The 21,700-nt window shown below is 50.4% G+C and overlaps 3 protein-coding genes across 6 annotated transcripts; 1 reads left to right on the forward strand and 2 right to left on the reverse strand.

Annotated features, from left to right (window-relative positions):
* The first annotated feature begins 63 nt into the window (after positions 1 to 63).
* On the forward strand, positions 64 to 11,803 carry THYN1 (thymocyte nuclear protein 1). 3 transcript variants are annotated; one of them, XM_065855553.2, is made up of 9 exons: positions 64 to 248; positions 1,463 to 1,626; positions 7,366 to 7,444; positions 8,379 to 8,608; positions 9,064 to 9,132; positions 9,822 to 9,914; positions 10,587 to 10,682; positions 11,319 to 11,469; positions 11,571 to 11,803. In XM_065855553.2, exons 3-9 carry the CDS (start codon positions 7,402 to 7,404, stop codon positions 11,615 to 11,617), a joined length of 729 nt encoding a protein of 242 aa, XP_065711625.1. In that variant the 5' UTR covers positions 64 to 248; positions 1,463 to 1,626; positions 7,366 to 7,401; the 3' UTR covers positions 11,618 to 11,803. The 3 variants fall into 3 exon arrangements, with proteins under 3 accessions (XP_065711625.1, XP_065711624.1, XP_065711627.1); XM_065855552.2 differs by lacking the exons at positions 64 to 248; positions 1,463 to 1,626 and adding an exon at positions 6,663 to 6,797; XM_065855555.2 differs by lacking the exons at positions 64 to 248; positions 1,463 to 1,626 and adding an exon at positions 7,141 to 7,280.
* ACAD8 (acyl-CoA dehydrogenase family member 8) lies at positions 350 to 6,681 on the reverse strand. Of its 2 annotated transcripts, none has more exons than XM_065855550.2 (11): positions 6,491 to 6,681; positions 5,303 to 5,403; positions 4,776 to 4,945; positions 4,238 to 4,347; positions 3,961 to 4,037; positions 3,568 to 3,705; positions 3,032 to 3,167; positions 2,832 to 2,929; positions 2,482 to 2,634; positions 1,456 to 1,558; positions 350 to 1,024 (listed from the first exon to the last, which is right to left on the reverse strand). In XM_065855550.2, exons 1-11 carry the CDS (start codon positions 6,564 to 6,566, stop codon positions 972 to 974), a joined length of 1,215 nt encoding a protein of 404 aa, XP_065711622.1. In that variant the 5' UTR covers positions 6,567 to 6,681; the 3' UTR covers positions 350 to 971. The 2 variants fall into 2 exon arrangements, with proteins under 2 accessions (XP_065711622.1, XP_065711621.1); XM_065855549.2 differs by having other exon boundaries at positions 4,238 to 4,425.
* A 273-nt stretch (positions 11,804 to 12,076) lies between the features above and the next one.
* VPS26B (VPS26 retromer complex component B) lies at positions 12,077 to 21,601 on the reverse strand. The gene is made up of 6 exons (XM_065855551.2): positions 21,174 to 21,601; positions 18,227 to 18,383; positions 17,243 to 17,407; positions 16,536 to 16,711; positions 15,720 to 15,862; positions 12,077 to 15,165 (listed from the first exon to the last, which is right to left on the reverse strand). The coding sequence occupies exons 1-6, from the start codon at positions 21,394 to 21,396 to the stop codon at positions 15,019 to 15,021; spliced, it is 1,011 nt and encodes a 336-aa protein (XP_065711623.1). The 5' UTR covers positions 21,397 to 21,601; the 3' UTR covers positions 12,077 to 15,018.
* Between the last annotated feature and the right edge of the window lie 99 nt (positions 21,602 to 21,700).

A 21,700-nucleotide genomic window follows, 5' to 3' on the forward strand; every position in this document is an offset into this window, starting at 1 on the left:
CGGTGCCCGTCATGAGGCGGCGGGGCCGGCCCAGCCTCCGCACGGCGGGGACCCCCCGGGGGACCCCACGATCGGCGCCCGGGTGGGAACAGCGCCGAGACCCCTCACCGGGAGGCCATTACAGCCGCCTCGCTGAGGGAACGGCCGGCAGCGCGGCAGCAGCCACCGCCAGGGCCTGTCCCCTCAGGGCCGCTGGTTAGATACCGAAATACCACAGAGGAAAATTATCACAACTCCCGCCGCTCTCGGTAAAGTCGCCGTCGTGGCTTTAATGATTCCAAATTAGCTGAATTTACCGGTGGGTTTGGTAATTTTACAGGGCGGGGAGCAGTGATGTGAGGCAGCAGGGTTAAATGTTTCTGCGCAGGACCTTAGTGTTTTATTTATACCTCTGTACGGTTTGAGATCAGGTGGGAACAGGGGAACAACAATCAGTACAGTAGCAAAGGAGCCGCTGGACAAACCACGGCACCCTGCTCCTCGGGTAAAACCCACTGCGCTCTGCAAGGGCTGTGTGTCCCAGGGGTGCAATTAGAGCCCAGGACGGGTTTTAAACAGAGACTAGTTCCATCGATGTAAAGATTTCACTGATAGAGAAGGAGACCTCCAGGATGAGGCTGCTTAAAGTCCCCATGTCAGTCCTGACTCAGCAGGGACGACCCACAGCGCTGCTGTTTCAGGGAAGGGTGGGTGCCGAGCAGCCCGCCATCGAGATTTGGAGACAGAGGCTTGTTATTTGCAACTGTGGTTTATGTCTTCAGGCTACACAATACAGGCAGCTCTGCCAGGCACAGGGCGCAGCTGTGGCAGCATGTGGGTGACATCCAGCTGCCAGCCCAAGGCAGAAAGATTGTTTTCCACTGGGGCGTCCCCCTCTCCACTCCCAGGGAGAGAGCTGGTGAACAGGGGAGGGAAACAGACCGAGCTGTAACAGATGAAAGGATTTTAAGGCTGGAGATTAGCTCCTGGATTCAGCCCTGGAGCAGGTTCCTGGCCACAATCATCCTCATCACCTCATTGGTACCTGCAGCAGGACGAGGGTGCAAAAGACAATTAGGAGATGGTCCAATTCTTCCCCCAGTGAAAGCAATGAGACTCCGTCCCTGATCTGCAGTCTCCAAGCACAGAAAAGCTTTTCCCACCAAAGCAGCATTTGGGAGGCGTTGGGCCAAAATACAACTGCCGAGTGCCAACACATGGCTTGGGAAAGGCTTCGGAGTGCTAGATGCTTGTCCTGCTTTTTGTCTGGGCATCGAGAGGATGTGGGCACCAGGCATCAAGCAGAACTGGATATATACCAACATCTGAGTTCTCTGCTTTTCTGTTTAACATGCAGAAAGACACTAGACCCGTCTGGTACCCTTAGCAGGTATCCTTTTAGTGTGTGAAGGGATTTCGGAGCCTGTTCTCTCCTGGCTTCCCTGCCAAGTCACTGGTAATAAGAGTGTCCTTTACCTTCCAGGATCTGGTGGACTCTGACATCTCGCACAAACTGCTGCACGGCATAATCCTTCAGGTAGCCGTAGCCCCCGTGCATCTGCAGAGCCTGGTTACAGATCTAAGAAGACAACATCACTGGTGAAGTGGTTCGCATGGTGTCGAGGACAAGTCAGTGACAGAAGCTTGGTAAGAACTCAGGAACCTGGGCTCATTTTTCTTTTTCTGATCACCTAATCTCTTAACAAAGTGTGGCAAGACATCAAGGTGCTCTCAGTCCCCATCAGCGCTGCTCTCGACCCTATCACGTTACCTAAGTGCTGTTTCACATTAATGGCGTGTTTACGTGAACATTATAGCATAGAAATACCCAGGAAACACTTTGCTTAACTAAGGCAATTTTTGCTGCATTTCCACGGTGCTGCTGATGAAAAAACAAAACGGCAGATCACCATCTAGTGGTCAGTCAGCCAAGGAACCTGCTCAGAGCTCTGGTTTCAACTGAAACATAACTCCATGCGTTATTACCTGTCAACTTGGGACATAAAACATAATAAATAGCAAAAATGCGGAGTGCTAAGAAAATACAGTAGCTTCTAAATGACACTAATCTAGGAAGTGTCAAGGTGCAAATTTCCTTTTCCTTTCTTTTCCTCCCTTCTTGCTTTCTCTCTTTTTCTCAATGGTCTCAATGGTCTAGGAAGGATCACTTGGTACCTCGGAGCAATCTGCCTCCAATGTATTATCCTTTGAAAATAAAAGCACTGTACGCTCTGTCCTGTCTCCCTACTTGGTCCCCTGGAAAACAGTGTAGAAAGCACTGGAGGCCAGGAGGCCCACACTGTGGAGAGGCTAATCCTGCAGCCTCCACAGGGTGCAGAATCCTTTCCTGGAAAACATCCTGATCCTAAAATGAGTCTTCTGGTTCAATGGACGTGCTTGGGTCTGGGTCCCTACGGTGTCAAACTTTTTAAAGACATTCTGGGCACCAAGAGGGCTCTCCCAGCATGTAGTTCGATGCCAACTGAAGTCTGAGTAACATACCGCAAAGCACTCATCGGTGGCAAAGAGCTTGGCCATGGAGCACAGCACGGCCGCGTCCTCCCGTCCCTCCTGCAGCGCCCGCGCCGCGTTGCGAACCATGAGCCGCGCTGCCACCAGGCGCGTCGCCATCTCCGCCAGCCCGAACTGCAGGTACTGCCAGCAGGAGAGGAGAAAATTAAGCCAGCGTCTTTGGATGGTCCTGCACCACATCGCCACGACCCTCAGGCAGGTGTCAGGCCTGACATGCTTTCCTTCTCAGGAAAAACACACTCCTGATTTCTCCCCTGTGGAGTGAGTGATGGGACCGCTGGCCAGGATCAGAAAGAGCACAGATCCAAGGGAGAGGTTACCTGGTTGTTTGCCAGGGGTTCCCCAAACTGTTTGCGGACAGTGAGATGTTCCTGAGCCAGAAGAACGCAGGCATGAGCAGCTCCTAATGAACAAGAAGCTGGAGGGAGAAGCCAAGGACACAGAATGAACACGAAGCGAATGCAGACGGGTGACAAGATGATCCTGCTCTCCTCCCTTTGCTCTCAGTGGTCTTTCTTACCAATGTTTATCCTGCCTCCATTCAGTCCCTTCATGGCAATGCTGAAGCCCTGCCCTTCAGCTCCCAGCCGGTTGCCAACTGGGACGGCACAGTCCTCGAAGATCACAGCCCGAGTTGGCTGGGAATTCCAGCCTACCTGGGGAAGAACGGAGCACGTTCCAGAGCGCCTGAGGAGCAGCACAGCAGAGAGCTGCCCAGCCTGCTCCCAACCCCTCGCTCTCATTGCTAAACTGCCACAGAGCGCTTGTGGTCTATGTGGTTTGGCTTAGTGTGCTGAGTTGGAAACTGCAATGCGTGTATTTGAGAAGAGGCACAGATCCAACGAACCTTGATGTTCCTGAGATTAAAATCCTTCACTTACCAAAGGTACAGGTATTGAGCAAACTTCACCAAACCTGGACTTGGCTTGGAAAAAACACCCTAGGCTGGGACTCCAGTCCCATCCAAGAAGAGATCCCCAATGCTTTGCACAGACTAGCTTGTCTCTGTCCTGCGCTTCCCTCCAGCACACAGCAAGTGAAAACCAAACCTCTTACCTTCCTCTCTTTCTTGCCAAAGCTGAGCCCCGGTGTCCCCTTCTCCAGCACCAGGCAGGAGATGCCCTTGGGGCCGGGACCTCCTGTGCGACACATGACCACGTACACATCGGTGTCACCTCCGCCACTGATGAAGGCCTGCAGAAGGGCACAAGAAGAATGGGATGGTTTCTGTATGCTAACCCTGAGCCTGCAGCAGCAGCTGGGGTACAAAGCCAGGGGGTATTTAGGGGCTCAACTGTTCTAAGCTCTGGTGAACGCTCTACAGAGCGGGTCCTACCTTGGGAGAACACACAGAGATGAGGAGACAGTAGGAAATGGAAAGGACGGTGAGACCCAGGCCCCCTGTACATGCAGTGCTGTCCAGCTGCTTTAGGAGGAGCAAAGAGGTACCTTGGAGCCATTCAGGACGTAGGTGTCCCCTGTCCGCTGAGCTGAGGTGAGCAGGGAAGCTGCATCACTTCCACTTCCTGCAGAAGGGAAGGAAGCAGCCAGTGAAGCAGCAGGTCCAGAGCCTATAAAACCGCACACCCCTTCCAGACTCCCCAGTGATTACAAAAAAGAACATGGAAACAAAACTTTTACCTCCAGCTCGGTGCCACATTCCCATCCAGTTAAACTTTGTTAGGAGTGAGGGAAGGGAGAAGATTTCTTGGTTGAGGATACTCACCTGGCTCAGTCAGGCAGTAAGAAGCAAATTTTTCCATGCTACAGAGCGATGGGCAAAACCTGCGCCTCTGTTCCTCATTGCCAAAGGTGTCGATCATCCAAGCACACATGCTGGAGCAGGAGAGAAGGAGCAGCATTACAGGAGGTGAACACGGCCCTGGGAGGAATGCGGGTCCAATGAGAACATCCCTGGCTGAACAGAGGAACAAAGCTCCAAAAACACGAAGGATTGAAAGCATATTGCTCCCAGCAGGTTACTGTCTATAGGCAGCTAAAATGGAAAAGCAGGCAACAAAATCCAGGCCTTAATCCCACCTTGCATGCCACAAGGCTAAAATTACTTCTTGGTGGCATCTCAGTTTTTGTAGCCTCTTTGTTTATTGCCATCAAAAGACCTCACAGGATGTGTCTACGTGGGGTCCCTACTGTAAATAATAAGCAGCACCAGAAGATCTATCTCCAGGTGGGTTTAGAGCCCACAGAACAACGGTGTTTTCCAGCCCGGCTGACACCATCCGCCCCTCCGCAGACACACTCACTTGTGGATGCTCATATAAGCAGTGGTGCTGGTGCATCCTGTCGATAAAGCTTCAAAGATTACAGAGGTATCAAGTCGTGACAATCCAGAGCCACCGACGTCTGGTTTCACATAGATCCCGCCGAATCCCAGCTGGGCTGCCTTCCGCATTGTTTCCACGGGGAATATTTCCTATTGGGATGAGCAGAGACAGCACAAATGAACATTCACAATCAATTCAATCCCAAAATTCAAACTCTTTTGGTACACGTGGGCTACTGAGTCCAGTCCCAAACTGCTGCAGAGCTTAAGTTAATCAGGGGGGTTAAAGAAGAGGTGGCTACCTAGACAGACACATGCCATCTTCAGGAGTAGATTCAGGTGTCAGATGGCTGAATTGCCTGGCTAGGAGAACTTCAAGGAATTTCTGATGGCTTCCCACCCCAGCTACAGCAACAGCTTCAAATAAAATCTCTACAGATGGCATTACAGCACCGAGGAGCTACTGCAGGAACCCCTGGGATGAGACCCCTTGTGAGGCTGCCATACCTTTTCGTCCCACTCTGCCATGTGAGGAGCCATCTCCTTGGCAGCAAAGTCAAGGGCAACTTTCTGGAATTCCTTCTGCTCCTCGGTCAGGCCGACGGATGCTGGAAAAGCAGGAAGAGATCAGAATGTGCGTCTGTTGCCGGAAGACAAGCGCTACCACCCCTCCTGTATCCAAACAATTACAAAGTGGCCCTTAACTCACAGGGTCTCTGCAGCAGAGATCATTTCTCTGTTTCTCGGGGCCACCACGATCATTTGCGCATAGATCCAACAGCCTTTTGTTGGTTCCTCTCCTAAAACTCATAGGGATGCTGCTGTTGTCTGAAATGTGGTTACTATTAACCGTGGAAGCAATTCAGCTGGGCAGCACTGGGGAATCCCATGGGAGGGGTCTCGCTGGGACACAACTGTTCTGGTCACCAGAGACATCAGGAGATGGCTTCCATCAGGAGATACTTTCATTGCAGAATAACCCGCTTAGAAACAGGTACAGCCAGCCTGGTCTGTCCCCATTGAGTGCTCCACCGAGTCTTTTTGGGATATTCCAGCTGAAAAGCTGGGAAGCTCTAGCAAAGGTACAGGGAATGGGAGCAGGGACATGGAATATTGTGTCCAGTTGTGGCCCCTCAGCTCCAGAAGGACAGGGAACTGCTGGAGAGAGTCCAGCGCAGCCACCAAGATGCTGAAGGGAGTGGAGCATCTCCCGTGTGAGGAAAGGCTGAGGGAGCTGGGGCTCTGGAGCTGGACAAGAGGAGACTGAGGGGGGACTCATTCCTGGGGATCAATATGGAAAGGGGCAGTGTCAGGAGGATGGAGCCAGGCTCTTCTGGGTGACACCCAGTGACAGGACAAGGGGCAATGGGTGCAAACTGGAACACAGGAGGTGCCACTGCAAGAGGAGAAGCAACTTGTTGGGGGTGAGGGTGTCAGAGCCTGGCCCAGGCTGCCCAGGGAGGTTGTGGAGTCTCCTTCTCTGCAGACATTCAAACCCGCCTGGACCCCTTCCTGTGGCACCTCAGCTGGGTGTTCCTGCTCCATGGGGGATTGCACTGGATGAGCTTTCCAGGGCCCTTCCAACCCCTCACATTCTGTGATGTGGGGCCAGGAGGCCCCATGTCACCGACGGGCTCCACCCGCCTCCCCGCGGGGATCCCCCCGGGCCCCGCTCCCCGCCGTGCGGCTCCTTACGGTCGATGCAGGCGGCGATCCCCCGCCGGCCCGCCGGGCTCCCCCGCCGCAGCAGCCGGGCCGCTCTCCACGCCATGGCGGGGCTGGCCCGGAGCTGTTCCCGGTTCCCGGGGCCGCTGGGAGCTGTAGTCCTGACCCCGGTACCTCCCGTTCGCGCGGTGGCTGCGGGGAAGGAGGCGAGTCCGCGGGCCGGGCTGGAGTTTTTGCATAACGGTCACACGCTTCCGACTGCTCCGCTCGTCCTGCGCCGAGCCCAGAGCATCCTTGTCCCCTGCCCGAGGCGAAGGGGCTGCGGAGGCCATAGCCGGTGAGCGGGGGCTTGGCGTGGGTGGGAGGGACGGGGGGAAGCTTGGCACAGAAGGTGGAAAAGTTGATGCCAGCCGCCCTGGCCAGCTCAGAGCTAAATAAAAATCCAACGGGCTGCTGATAGGAGGGGCCGGGGGGTGAGCAGCCAGCTTGCTGCTTTCCCCAAGGGCGTTTGCACGCAGAATCTCTGCGAGCAACAAGCGGAGCTGCACACCCCCGGTGGGAGGCTGGGCTGAGCTCTGGGGACAAGCTGTTCTCCCCTTCCCAAAAGCTCAGCTTCCTCTTGCGCAGCTCGGCTAAAACCCCGAGCGCCTTCGGGACTGTTCTCCAACAGCTGCACCAAAAAGCAGCCCCCCTCCTGCTGGTGTCCATCAGAGCGCCTGCCCCCACGCCAAGGGTGCGGCTCTCAACCAGTGCCAGCGTTCGCACTCATAGAGGAAACGGCCGAGCCCAAGGACGAACATTTATTTACTTTCCACTTACTGTACAGCTTTTACAGTCTCAGTTATCTTTGCTTTTTTTCCAGCTTGCCTGAATATGTAGTAATTCCTCCTTCTTCTCTCATTCAGGTGCTTCTCAGTGAAGATAATTCAAAGAGACCAGAGATGCCTTGGCCAAGCAGAAAGAGGGACAAAGGAGCAGCAGCAGGTCTGTGCTGACATCCTAATTTAGCATCTCTTGGTTAAGGTTCCAAGCTATATCGAAACTACAGTCATCTTAACCATCTGTCTCTCAAAGCCACATGTCTTACAGACAGCATTTCCTCTGTAAAAAGGTGCTGAGCATCCATGTGTGACTGAGATAAGTGGCAGGAAGCTGATGTAGTACCATCTGAAAAAAAAAACATATATTAAAAATATATATATATATACAAAAAATACAGAAAAAAACCCACATCAACATCAAAAAACAAGGCAAAAACCTTGCACTTGAAGCAACATCCTATGGTGTTTCAGGTGTAAGATGAACAAATTGCACAGTGGGCTCACCTGTGCCACTCATCTGCTTAATCAGCTCCAGCTGATAACCATCTTCTTACCCTTTAGTCACTTAATAATTACGTTTTGCTGTCTGGGTCCTGGACAAACAGAGATATCCACCCCCTCTGAACAGGCAGCATAGTGGAAGCTTCATCTAAGGTTTCCAGCTACTGCAGCAATTAAAATATCTTGCTTTGCTGCTGAACTCTCCTCTTATTCACTAGACTCACCTAAATCAACTTTGTTACCTTGCAGTTGATTTCTCAGTGATCAATTAAAAAAAACTGAAACTACACTTCATCTGAGCAACATGGCCTGGCCTGGCTTTTTTATGATTACGTATGACTATTAAGCTATGTCTGTGCACATGACACACAAAAAATATATCCTTATTTCAGGTGCAAACTAGAAATATTCAGATACACTGGTGCATAACACTACTACTTTACACATAGCATGTGGGGTGCACCAAACTTCTGCTGCAGTCAAATACCAGTATGTGAAACTAGCTTGGATGACTAAAAATGTTTCAGCACCAATCCCTGTCAGAAACAAAACTGGTTTTGTCTTAATGCTCCTTTTTTGATGTTGTTTCTTTTAAGATAAAAAAGAGCCTGATGCTAAAATTGCCAAAACTGAGGAGGAGACTCCAGATAAGGAGGAAGAGGAGAAGTCCACAAAACCTCCAGCTGGGAGTTCCAAGTCTGGATGGAAGAACTGGAAGAAGACAAAAGAATCCGACTCCGGCGGGGAGGAAAGCAAGATAACGTATTGTCACTGGCTTCTGAAATCGGAACCAGAGAGCAGGCTCGAGAAGGGAGTGGATGTGAAAGTAAGCACTGACACCATCCTTACTCAGAGAAGTACAGAAGTAGTTTGACTACTATCCAGAGCATTAGTGCCTGAACACCTAGTTACAGGACCAAACAATTCAGATTGTTTGCAATATTAACACTGTTGTGTCTTCTCAAAACCCACCTGTCTTCCTGAAAAGAGAAAGATAATGTTGTTCTTCTACAAGATGACAACCTTGGGGTTTGATAATGTCATGCAAGAGGAAATCAGGCCCTCAGGATGCTTAGCTGTTGGTAGCAGGGGCGGCATCTATTTCAGACATTCCACTGCTGCAGTGTTCCTCCTTTGTGAGAGCTTTTCTTTAGCCCCTGTGGGAACCAAAAAAATCGTGTTAAATTTGTACTACAATTGAAGGAGCTCCTGGGAACGAGTGTTTAGGCACAATGTAGACAATGACCTGGGCTTAATCTGTATTTTCATTCCATTTGGCAGTTCAGCATTGATGACTTGAAAGCTCAGCCCAACCAGACAACCCATTGGGATGGAGTAAGAAACTACCAGGTAAGGAGCACATGTCAAAGGTGGAGTCACTGAAAGCACCAGAAAAAAGGTGGCTCTCCCCACAGGTAACTTGCTCCCTTTGCCTGAAGGATTTCCCTATGAGGCACTCTGCCTGTTTTTTACAAGTGCATTTTGTCAGGAGTCAAAACTCCTGCCTAATTGCCTCTAGGTCGAAGGAGCATTCAGGCTGTGTAATATTCTATCAAATAACCCAGTTTGTCTTTAGCTTAGACCAGCCTTTATTTCCCTTGACACCTTTTAGCAAGTCTGTACTTACCCAAATACTGTGCCTTGGCAGTGTACAGCTTTCTATTCCAGACCTCTCTGCAAAGGAAATCCACGTGTGCTTCCCCTACAATGTGTGATCCCCTTCCTATATATGCTTCCTTCTCACATATGATATGCTCTGCTGCTGACAATTAACTTGAGTCTTCTGCTATCCCTGAATGAGGGTGGCTGAGCTGTTAAATTCCCACATACTTTCCAACAAATGGCATCTTGCTCTTTAGCCTTGTTTTTGCTTCATTTCCTTGCAGCATAAAACATCTGTACAACTACTGCAGGAAACCTTATCTGAGTAGCTCTGAAGCACATGTACCTCTCCTGTTAGTTCTCGTTCCAAGCTGCTTGTAATGAAACCCTGAGAGCTTGATACAAATTGCTCCAAGTCTCCTGTTTACATCCAACAGGCGAGGAATTTCCTGAGGGCCATGAAACTTGGGCAGCAGGCCTTCTTCTACCACAGCAACTGTAAAGAGCCTGGCGTTGTTGGCATTGTCAAGGTGAGTGCATCTTTCCCGTTCTGTGTTTTAAGGGGGGTGGAAAAAGCAGAAATTGGTGGGTTATTGAACAGCTCATTAGTCCTACTTATGCCTCGGTGTTTAAGGAGTGCGAAAGTCTAATCAGAGCGGCGAATGAGCCCAGGCATCCTGGCTCAGCAGCGCAGATCACAGCAGGGCTCGCTCAGGTGTCTTTCCCCAGAGAAATGGAACCAAACTGCTGCTGTCCTGCTGACATTTCATGGTGCTTCCAGCCAAGTCCAGTGTTGCTCCACACTCTGATTAAAATCCGATTCACTAAATTCTAGCCAGCTGAGCCTGCAAGGCAGTAATACAAAACCTAGGATGCAGGAAAGCTTTTTCTTTAAGAGGAGAACTGGTCACAAAGACTGTCATCATCAACCCAGTTTTCCTCTGTTGCATGTGCTCCTTCCACATCGTTCTCTGAAGAGGTGACGATGCTTCTTTAACAGCCACACTGTTCTGCAGTGCTTCAACCAAAGAAATGTAAAGGAAGGAAATTTATCAGAAGAGAGTTCAGCAAGGCTGATCTTTGCATCAGGATTATTCCTTATATTTAGCCACAGCTTTCCCAAGGGCACTTCATACCCTTTGCTGACAGCAGTTTTTAACTGATGGGAACTTGTCTCACATTCTTCTCCTGTTCTGCTTCAGATCGTAAAGGAGGCATACCCTGATCATACACAGTTTGATCAGAAGGATCCTCATTATGATTCCACCAGCAGAAAAGAGAACCCTAAATGGTCCATGGTAATGTAGTAAACTAAATACAGCTCTTTCAAGCTCTATGTGCAAGCCAAGTAAAGGTAGAAGCTTTTATGCATCATATTGCATGTCTTCTTAAGCTTCTGTCCTGGCCTAGCTACCTTTTTCTCTCTCAAGAGGAAATCCAATTCTGATTGTTTTCTCTACCTTTTCCCCCGTCTCTTCCAGAAAGCTGCCAAAATGTATCTCCCTAGGCTTTCAAACCTTACATGGATGCAAAACTGACCTCCATGCATGGCAGAATTCTGGGTTAGGAAAGAGACTGAACATCTTTTAATACCATTCTCAGTCTACAGCAAACAACCCTGTAGTTCTGAGGCACACTAAATTAGAGGGCAGTTGCTGTTCACAGGCTGCCTACATCCCACATCTTAATTTTGTATTGTCCATGACAACAAGAATGTATGTTGCTAGTGCACGGTGCTAAGATTCATGTAAATGATCACCTGCCAGAACTATCTGCAGGTTCTTTTAGCCCTGAGCAAAGAGAAGCTCCCATACCATTATATGCATCAGTCATTTGCTTCATTTTAACATCTTTATCCCTGCAAACATCTTATGTGCCATCTGGAGGCTATATCCTTCTCCAACCGTGCCCCTTTGCTGCCCGTCACTTCCCAGGTGGATGTCCAGTTTGTGCGGATGACAAAACGTTTCATCCCCCTCTCTGAAATCAAGGCTCACCACCTGGCACACAAAGCAGATGGAGGGCCCCTGAAGAACATGATGCTCTTCACAAGGCAACGTCTTTCCATCCAACCACTGACACAAGGTAAGGACCTTCTCTGGACTCCTGCTGCGGCGAGGCAGCCCTCGCTCAGAGAACCTGCAAGTTCCAATTATGGCTTTTTCTTCCTTACCTTTTCAACGCAGAGGAATTTGATTTTGTCTTGGGCCTGGAAGAGGAAAAGCCACATTAAGAAACCAAGAGCAGCACAGCTTCTACCCAGCCTGCTGATGCCTCCTCTGAAACCAGCGTCATTCTCAAGTTTACTTGCTCAATCACAGCAACAAGAACCTGCCCGCACATGATTTGCAGCTCTACGTCCCTTATTCTGACACACTGTTATTTTTGCTTATTTTTAAATAAAGCCTTTTAGAATGAATTGCAGCTACTCCCTTTTTAATAGTGGAAAAATCTGCAATTTATCTCTTGAAGGACGAAACAGGTACATCCTCCTTGAGGATGTTTATTACAGGATCCAGTGCAGTTCTATGTACTGCAGAAGAACGTTTTTCTTCAGAAAGGTATCACTAAGCTTCTGTCTAGAACAAGAAAATTTAAATGTATATACACATCCAGCCTGATTGCTGCAACAACAAAAACACCCACCCGGTCCGGGCAATATAAACCATATCAGACAAACTCATGCACAGCATTTGACAGCCAGGACTGGCTCTTTTTAATTGGAGAGACAAAAAACCCAAGTTTTAAAATACAGCCATTGAAAAGACAACGAATTAAGAAACATGTAAACACAGCAGAGGCTTAATTACAGGTTTCACTGCTTGGTTTAGTACTTGTACGCTTGCCCCTGCCTGCCTTGGCCGGGGAGAGAGGGAATGACCCGAGTACTGAACAGAACCACCCAGCTCGGGGAAACAACTGCGCGAAGTGTCCGCCCCTCACCATGCTATTGAAATGCTTTTCTGTAGTACCTCCTCCTGGAGTGACCTTATGCTTCAGCTTCTCTCTAAAGATGCTCAGCACATCTGCTCCACCCCAGAAAAACAGAGGGCCTGGTGGGTAACAGGTTGAATGGTCCATTTAGAGTAAGTAAAAATGGGGATTGTTTCTAAGTTGTGGTTCCACAAGTAGGGACATGGGGGAAGGGGGCACAAAAGTAGGAAAAAAAACCCAAACCAACCCCATGTATAGGCTCATGCACCTTTTCCAAGTAATCCCTCCAGAAGTGAGGAAGAGATGTTTAACAGAAATCTCCTTACAGTCCTTTGTCTTGTCAGACAATTCTCTTACACCCAGTACTGAGGGTGTTCAGCCAGTAAACAAACACTCCTGGAATGCAGCGACATCTCCATCCATGGGGTTTCTTTAACACCACATGGCCTAAAATCAAGAGGAATAGGCAAGGAAAAAAATTCAAGGTTGGATGGGAGTTGGGGGAAAGCTAAAGGGTGGTCAGGGTGCCGAAAGATAGTCTGGTATCCCCAGGGGCTCCCAGAGGGAGCTGCGCTTGTCTCCAGATGATTGTGCATTGCCACAGCACAGGTGGTTCCCCCTACACGGAGCAGGGAGTAGAGTGAGTGTCAAAAGTAACATCCAGATTCCTTTGCCATGGGAGGCCTGCAGCCGGTACCACCCTGGCATAGCAAGGTGGGTGTCTAAAGTAAGCTTTTGCTTCAGTCTTAGGAAGACACGGCTCCAGCCCATGGCACAGACTTCTCATGTAAAGAAAAGCAAGCCACGTCTTTACTATACAGAGCAGAAACATGATGCGACATGAGCGTTCAGCAGAGATGAGATCATTAGTGTCCTCTACAACAGAGTGAGACTGTCCAGCTCTACTAAAAAACACATCCTTACACGTGGTGAGTGAAAGATAACTTACTTTGGCAAGCAGAAACACACATTTATCACTGAAATACAGTAGCTGTCTTATTACATAAAAGCTCCCCTTCCCACCCAGTCCCCATTCCCCCCACCAGCACTGTTCCACTAAACAAAGCAGAAGCCACTTCCATTTCCCAGCTGCAAGACAACTGTTCCACACTGAGCTGTAGAACAGAGGCAGAGGACATTGATTCCAGGGTCAAAAGCAAGCTGGACAAAACCCTAGTGAGCCACAAACTCTCAGGGAAATCCAGACAAATCCCACTTCATACAGCTCATGTCCCAGGATTTAGCACAGCCTTGTCTCTCCATCTGGTAGGAGGTCTGACCACCTGCTTCCTTGGAGGGCATCTAAACAGCGTGGATATTCTCCAGGTTCAGTCAAGTCTACAAAGCCACATCTAATTTTGAATGGAGTGACTCCCTTCTGGGAATGTTCTCATGATTCTACTTAGCTGGAGACTAAAAGAAGCTTATTTTAGAAAAGAAACTAAACCCGCATTCAGGTTCTCAGTTCATACCCTCAGACCTCACTGGTGACTTCAGCTCAGGCCTCAGGAAGGTATCTCTGGAATCAGAGAGCTCTGCTTGTCCTTCCAGTTGCCGCTTGGCTTCACGTAGCAGCACACACACATGAGCTTCTTCAAACAACTGCATCCACCTTCTGGAATTACTAATCCTCATCCCACAGGCACAAGGGAGCAAGCAAAACAACACACACGTGTTTCTATGCTGCCGCCTGTCCCTACTACAAAGCCTGCCCTGCCACGAGGACACAGACATGAGCAGGGCAGCATGTGCACGCTCCCAAGAGTGCCCCCATTTACTTTGGACATTCCAAAATGATTCTCTAGACCCCTCAGAGCTGGTCTGCCCCTGTTCTGCAGCAGCCAGGACCTGTATGAGTGCAGCAACTAGAGAGACTGAATCTCAGGGGCACTCAGGCAGCTGCCGGGACATGACTAGGAAGGCACTGCCCCTGGCCAGGAGCCTTCCTGTCCCTGCTACTTTCCTGCCCAGCAGCACTGGGACCTTCACTGCTCTGCCCAACCTGTGCCACCTCCTACAACATTCGCACGCCTCACTCCCTCCTACCAGCCGCAGCTCCCGCTCGACGTGACGCGGCCGATAGGAGCTCCCCAGCAAGGACACGACAGCCCGCCCGCTGCCCTGGCAGCACCAGGGCTGACTCAACTACGTTATACAACTGTTTGTGACAAGGAATCCAACGCCAGCATGAAGAGGAAGGGGAGGCAGCGAGGGGATAACACTCAGCATTTTCAAGCAGTCCGCACCTCAGTCTCATTCTCCCTCCTCTACCTTCCCGCTGCTCACTGTGTCAGAAAGGCAAGAAAAATCATCCATCCTACACCGCCCCAAAGCAACCTCCACACCGCTGGGAAGAAGCAGCAGATCTGGCCTTCACTTGCTCTCTCCCTCCCCACCGCCACGCTGAAAAGAGTCTCGGGGCAAAGAGGAGATCAGGCAGCTCCGCAGCCTCCGCACCTCAAAGCGGCCGACCCCAGAGGAATGTAGTTGATTGGGAAGCACTGAGGTACCTTCAGCTCCGCACCACCAGCGCTCCCGCTCGCCTCGCCCTCCCATCCCTTCCCACCCTACGAGTCCTTTGAAGAAAGGAATTAAGTCAAAAACGGATATTTATTTTCGTGAAGTCTCTGAAGTGGTTTTTTTCGTCCTCCGTGCTGCTGTCCCCACCGGCTCCACAGCAGCTTTCCTCCGCGTGGCCTCTCACTGCCGGCCGTTGTTCTCTGCGGGCTGGCCGGGGGTCTTTGCCTCAGCGTGCGAGGACGTCCCCTCAAACCGCTGGGACGCGATGGCTGCTTGGTGGGACATGCTCTTCCTCACTATGTCTCCTTTCCGCCAAAGCACCACCTCCTGTAGTAACACAGCCAGCGGGGCTTGTCAGGGCTTGTGAGACCTTCTCCCGGCCCCACCCGGACCCTGAGGCTGAACCAAGCAGCTTGGGCAGCACCCAGCGAGAACTCAGCCTGTGCTGGCACTTTCCACCTGCGCCCACGCGTATGAGGCCACTTGCAGTGGCAAGAAGAGGCCTCGCAATGCAGCCTTCCTGGAAAATTTGGGTAAAGTGCTTCTCCTCAGCGACCCACTGGATGTTTGGAGCATCTCTGTCCTGCTGCCATCAGCTGCCACATGAGAATTGATAAGGTGAAGCACAGAAGCTCCACCACAGGGCAGCAGAGAGGAAAATAAGTCCCAGGTGGGCACCTTCTACATGTAACCCTACCACCATGCACATCTGACCTGCGTGGACTATTCCTTCTCTGCAGACTAGCCTAGTCCTTACAGATATTCAGCCAAGAACATGATTCTCTCCCATGGGAATCCCAAATTCCCAGAAGGTCTTTATAACACAGCATCTCAAGTGACAGTCTGCAGGTCCAGGAAGAACTCAGAGCTCTGTTTCTCACCTGCTGTTTGAAGTAGCGTCTCTCTTCCTCATCAATCAGCACCAGATTGAGGTAATAACGCACCGAGAACTTCTTATTGATGTCCCTCATCGTTGGAGTCAGCTCGTAGCCAGCCAGAAAGAGTCTGATGGGAATGGATTCCCCTACAAAGTGAACAGAACCTTCAGCACAGACAGAACGCACGGATACGAACTAGGAAAGCAAACCAAAATCTCACTGGGCCACAACCTTTATGACAGTTTCCACAAGTGGAGTAGGACGAGCTAAAAGACTTCAACTCTCTTCAAAAATCAGCACGTGTGGTCCATAGCCAGGATCCTACCCTTGCTGACAGCTATTCCATCTCCACTGTAACAGCACAGGACTCATTTGTGACCTGCATCAAGACAGCACTGCAGGAAAAAATGAGTAAGGTGACATTTTCTCTGGCAGGTGACTCTGCTGGGCAATGGAACTGGAAAACAAGTGGCACAAGAGATTGGCACAGAGCTAAAACACCATCTTTCTGCTCCGAGTTGCAGCAATGCCAGCTGGTGGCCCATGCCAACAGTGAATTTATATCTATTCCTGGTTCTGCCACTGCTTCATCAAAAGAATTAAGTCATTGCAACTTACTGTGCCTCAGTTCTTCCTCATCATACCAGAGAAGGAAGGGGATCATATTTAATCACCTATTTCAACTGCCACGAGCCCACCAGTGAAATAGGATACAAACTACTACTGAGCACAGACTCAGCTGAATATACTGCAGGACTTGTGTTCCCACCCAAAAAGACTTGAGAAGAGGCATTTTGAAGGGTTCATCTGCCTTCTCACCTCTCACAGGCGCCCCATCCATGATCTCATATTTAGCTATTGTGTCGTTCTCATGATAGACGTTGGGTCCAGTCCCCGTTGTTTCTCTCTTAATTATATCTATCTCCATGTGTTTGATCTTGATTCGCACCAGCAGGAAGTAGATCTTCCCGACAATCACGTCTTTTAAATGATACCTAGGACATAAAGGAAGAAAAGCACCAAATAAAAACACCAGGACTTGGACCGAAGAGCAAGAACTTGCTTGTCAGGCACTTTGCTCTTATCCACAGCCCAGCTGCGGATTTCAGATGGCAGATCAACCACCTCCGCTATGCTGCTGCAAACAGCACTGCATCTTTCACCCTTTGGTCATTCGGAAATCAATAAGAACACGTCGCGTGATCAGATAAATTAAAGCCAAAATTTCAAGCGGAATATCTGCAAGAAACCCCTGCGACAGCAAAGCCTCCCAAACCAATTTTTTAGGTCAATTAAAACTAATCCAAATGCTACACTGCAGGGAGATTTGCTAGCAGCAGCTGGGAAAGATGCATTAAAAGTAGTTTATAAAAGAGTTGTTTCCAAATTCTGTGCCTGAATTAAGGTCCCACTTTAGCTGTATTTCTGAGGATCACATGCAAGACACACGCCTCGGGCTTCCACACCGAGCTGTCCCCTCCAGCAGATGGTTCCCCACAGCCACCAGCTGCTCCAGAGACACTTACTTGGACTTGTTATACTCGAACTCAATGTGCAGGCAATCCTCAATCCCCACCTCCATCTTAATGGAGGAGTTGAGCTCTGGGTAGGTGCTCAGGGTGTGCACAACTATGTCCATCTCCTTCACCACGTCGTTCAGTCTGCGGCTGACGGTCGCTCGGAGAAAATACCTGCAGGGAGAGTCCCCCTCCCGTTAGGGTTGCACAGGTAGCACCAGAGACAAAACAGAAACAAAACGTGGGGCTGAAAGGACTGCACTGGGCTAGCCACGCAGTCCTAATGCTACCCTGGCTTCTGGAGCGGCCAACACCCCGTGTTGGAAAAGACAGAAAGGAATTTTCAAATGGAAAAGCAGACTCTAAGACTTGTCTAACCTTTCCTGTGTTTGTGGGCCTGAGTTGCCCAAGCACCATTTTGGGGATGTGTGTAACAGCTTGCACTGTCAAAACCAGTGCCCTTTTGCAAGAGGTTAAATCCCACCGGTCTCCACAGGCACACTTCTTTCCGCAGACCTCGGAATTTTCCAGCCCCTGCTTCGAAGCCAGTGACTGGATTTCAAGTCAACTGGACTGCCTAGATGTGAAGTACAGTTTACAACATAAGAACAAGATGCAAGCTGGGTATCTGTTTCCTTACAGAGCACAATTCAAGTTGACAAGACTGATTACAAGGCAGCAAAAATGTCCTTGTTGGAGACTCAAGCAAACAATTTATTTTGGTTTTTTAATTACAAAATAAAGCAGAAATTATGTGGTTGATTCAGAAAGGATGGATTTACTTATCACTTAAATGGTGCAAAACAAGTTCCATAAAGCCTGATGCATGCTTATAAAAGTAGAGCCCTCAAAGACAGCCTTTTACAACTCAGCACACCAAAATTCATTTGGAGTTAGTTACATTATAAGCTTGCAAGGATGTTTGGGAACGGTCACTGCGCTCCAGTATGATATCAATGCAAGAGCTGGGGTCAGCGAGGGGAGGAAACTCACCGTAGCTTCACATTCTGCCCCGTGTAGGACTCATAAGGTTTCTCCACATGTGTGAATTCGAAGTCAAATGTCTGCGACTGAGTGAATTCACCAGGACGGGCCAGGTCTTTCACGAGGGACACGAACTCGTGGTGGTTTCCTCGGTCATAGTAGAGTTCTGGGAAGACAAAAGTCCAGTCATGCTTAATTCTCTGTGGCACAGCGAGGAAAGGTGAGAGATGTCCCAGCTGAGAGCAACTCTTTTCTCCAGATCACGGCTTCCTTCACCACTCTTCACAGAACCTCCCAGGGGAGCCTGTGGCCACAATGCTCTTCATCAGAGCAACATGCAGGCCAGAACCTTCCTCCCCAAAACATGAAAAAAAAGGTCCGCACAGCCTCACCTACTACAGCAAATCAGGAACTTGGCTTGCCTTAGGGTGACATGGGTCACCTATTATCAATATTAATTATGTTCAGATCATTTGAGAAGAGGAGCCAGCAGATCACGCAATCCCTTCCAATAATTCTCTCCACAATATTCCGGGCGTTAACAGCTCTGTACCACACATAACCATCAATGAAACCTGCCCTCCCCAACCCTGCCTGTGAGCTGCGCGACTACGAGACACCCACACAGTCCTTCTAGCAGGTAAAGCCTGAGCCAATCTGATACGGTTAGATGAGGAAACAAAAACCTCAGTCATCGGGCAGTCATATACACACAAGTTCAGTGTCAGCACTAAACCGTGCAGAGGAGGCTTCTCAGAGGTATTAGTAACGTTCAGGAACTGCAGTGAGACTCAGCTCCGCGACTCTCCGCTCCTTGAGATGCAAAATGAGATTTCGGCTTTTAAGCAATGTCTGTTGCGCACACCCCTCTGCTCACCTTATCTCTGTAATGGAAATATTGGCACTGGAACACCCCTCACTTAGCAGAGCAGCGAGTGCCATCAAGCCCTTTAGGCTGGGCAGGCAGGTGACATAAATAAACCAACTCTCTCTGCATTGAGAACGTGGCCATTGAAGGTGCTTGTTGATGTGACAGGGAGAAGCCACGTGCCGCATAAAAAGTGGAATATATCATCTGCCCACACGATGCAGAAGGCAATGATCGAATTTAAAGCAAGGGGAGGCAAATGTCAGCGTACTAAGTTCTCTGCTGCCTCAGGAGGGCACAGATTTGCAATTCACAGCCTTAAGAAGAGGAAGAATTGATCTTTCCCACACTTCAGAAGACATTAGAGTTTCAAACAGGTATAAGCTGTAATTTTAGGTTTTCAGAGCTATAAGGTTTCCAGATGAAAAACAGAACCTGCCAACGTATTTGCTGGCATGCACAGGACACAGGTGAACCAAAATCTTATGTGGGTTCTGTGCTCACCATGCAGGACATGGTGTTTGGAGCCTGGACAAGCCGTGTCTCCTGTGACACATCACTCCTTGATGTCACAGCCTCTCTACCTTCTAAATTGTCTCCGATAGATACTGACCTCATGGCAGCGACAAGTCAGAACATACGAGAAGCTGTTTGGAGATGGAAAGCATTATGGAAGTGTCATCAGCAGGACAAACTTCAGCGCTTTAACAGATGGGCAGAAAGCAAGGACTAATGTGCAGCCCCAGCAGCTCCCAGCACACCCTCCTTGGGCAATAACATGAATTCAGAGCAGTTAGTCTAAATACATGTGGCTCAAAAGTCTTCCAAAGTGGGGAATCAGAAGCAGCACGGGGGAGACAGACCGGAGCAGGAAGCAAAGTTCATGCTTAATTTCCACTGATGATCATAATCAGATAGCAGGAGGTCATGAGCGAGCTCCTGATGAACTCCGTCACATACGAGATCTACCTGCCCGGCTTCCCCTTTCTTTCCAAAGGCAGCGTTGTGCACATCAAAAATACTAAACACCAGCAGTATCGGGGCTGAGTGGGGAAACCTCTGCTTCACTTTCCTACACCACAAGATTTGCAATGCAAAGGTGGCAGGCGCAGTGATTTTGAGGGTTAAACTCAAGTACAGAGCGCCACAGACTCGAGGCACAAGCACCATCGCATCACTGGGAACATCTTGGACTTGTTTTGGTGTGTGTGTCTCAGGCAGCTCCATGAAACATGGGCATCACCACTCTGATGGAGGAGCGGGTGTGGCGGCTGCCTTTCCTCCAAGAAAGCAGGAAATATTAAATCTAAATTGGTTACACGCACAGGCAACCACAAGTTTTGAACAACTCGAAGTCACCCAACTAACCGTGAAGGGATGCGCGGTCACCCGCTCAGAGAATAAAAGCTGGAATCAGCTGGGCTGAGCCTGCGGGCCTCAGGAATGCTGATCGTGGGGTAGGGGCTGGGAAGGTGCAGTTGGTGATTTGAGGCATACGGACAAAGCCCACCTGACTGACGGTCTTTGGCACGGCCACTGCCTCCCGCTGCACCAAATCCATAGGCACACAAGAAATGCAAACAGCTTGTAGAGCTGCGAATCAAGGCAGCCTGGAGCACAGCGCCCGAGAGCTGGCGTGGCCAGGGTGTCCAGGCTCAGGACAGAAACTGAATTCTACCCTACTGCCAAGCATATATATTTTAGAGCTGAAATCAGTGGCCAAGCAGGAGTGAGAAAATAGGACAAGAGAACAATGACCTGGAAAAGGACTGGAGCTTGCCCGGAGAACAGCTGGGGTCACCCAGCTCGAGCGGAGGGTGGAATAATTGCAGGTGGCCACGGGAATTCTCCGCACAGCAAACTGCTCGAGAGCCAGCATAACCTAGTTGGGATTTCCATATGTAACCTAGTTGGGATTTCCATACATAACCTAGTTGGGATTTCCACACGTAACCTAGTTGGGATTTCCATACCGTAGGGTGTAGGGATGTTCCCAGCCCTCGCGCCAGCGTGCGTGCAAACCGGCAATGCGACCAAGGCGAGAGGGACGCGCCGGCCTCGGCGCAACGCAACCCCGTGCCCGCTCACCGATCTGCCCGATGAACTCCACTTTGATGCCCTGGTGCTCCAGCCGCTTGTTGGGGTGCTTGAGGGTGAGGACCACCCGCCCGGAGACGGTCTCCCCGTCGTAGAAGAGGAAATATTTCTCCTTCTTGCCTTCCTCCGTCTTGTGCTCCACCCGCCGCCGGCTCTCGGCATCGCTCAGCACCAGCTCCAGCTCCGCGCTCTGCCCGAACCCGAAGAAGCTCATGGCAGCGGGAGGGGCTGCGGCCCCGCCGGGACCACGGACAGAGCTCGGCCCCCGCGCCCACGGGGCTGCGGCGCCGGGCGGGGAGCGGCAGCGCGGTGACAGCGGCCCCGCAATGCGGCACGGACGCCGGGGAGGCGGCGGCGGGGGGGACCCGGCGGCTCCTCCGCTGCAGGGACCCCGCGCCGCCGCTGCCCCCGCCTCACCGAGCGAGCGGCCGGGGCCGTCCCGCAGCGCGCATGCGGAGCCGGGGCCGCGCCGCGTTCCCCGCCCCGGGCGCCGCCGAGCAGGCGCGCTGAGCGCGGAG

This window comes from Patagioenas fasciata, chromosome 24 (assembly GCF_037038585.1).
Source record: "Patagioenas fasciata isolate bPatFas1 chromosome 24, bPatFas1.hap1, whole genome shotgun sequence".
NCBI classification, from domain to species: Eukaryota; Metazoa; Chordata; class Aves; order Columbiformes; family Columbidae; genus Patagioenas; species Patagioenas fasciata.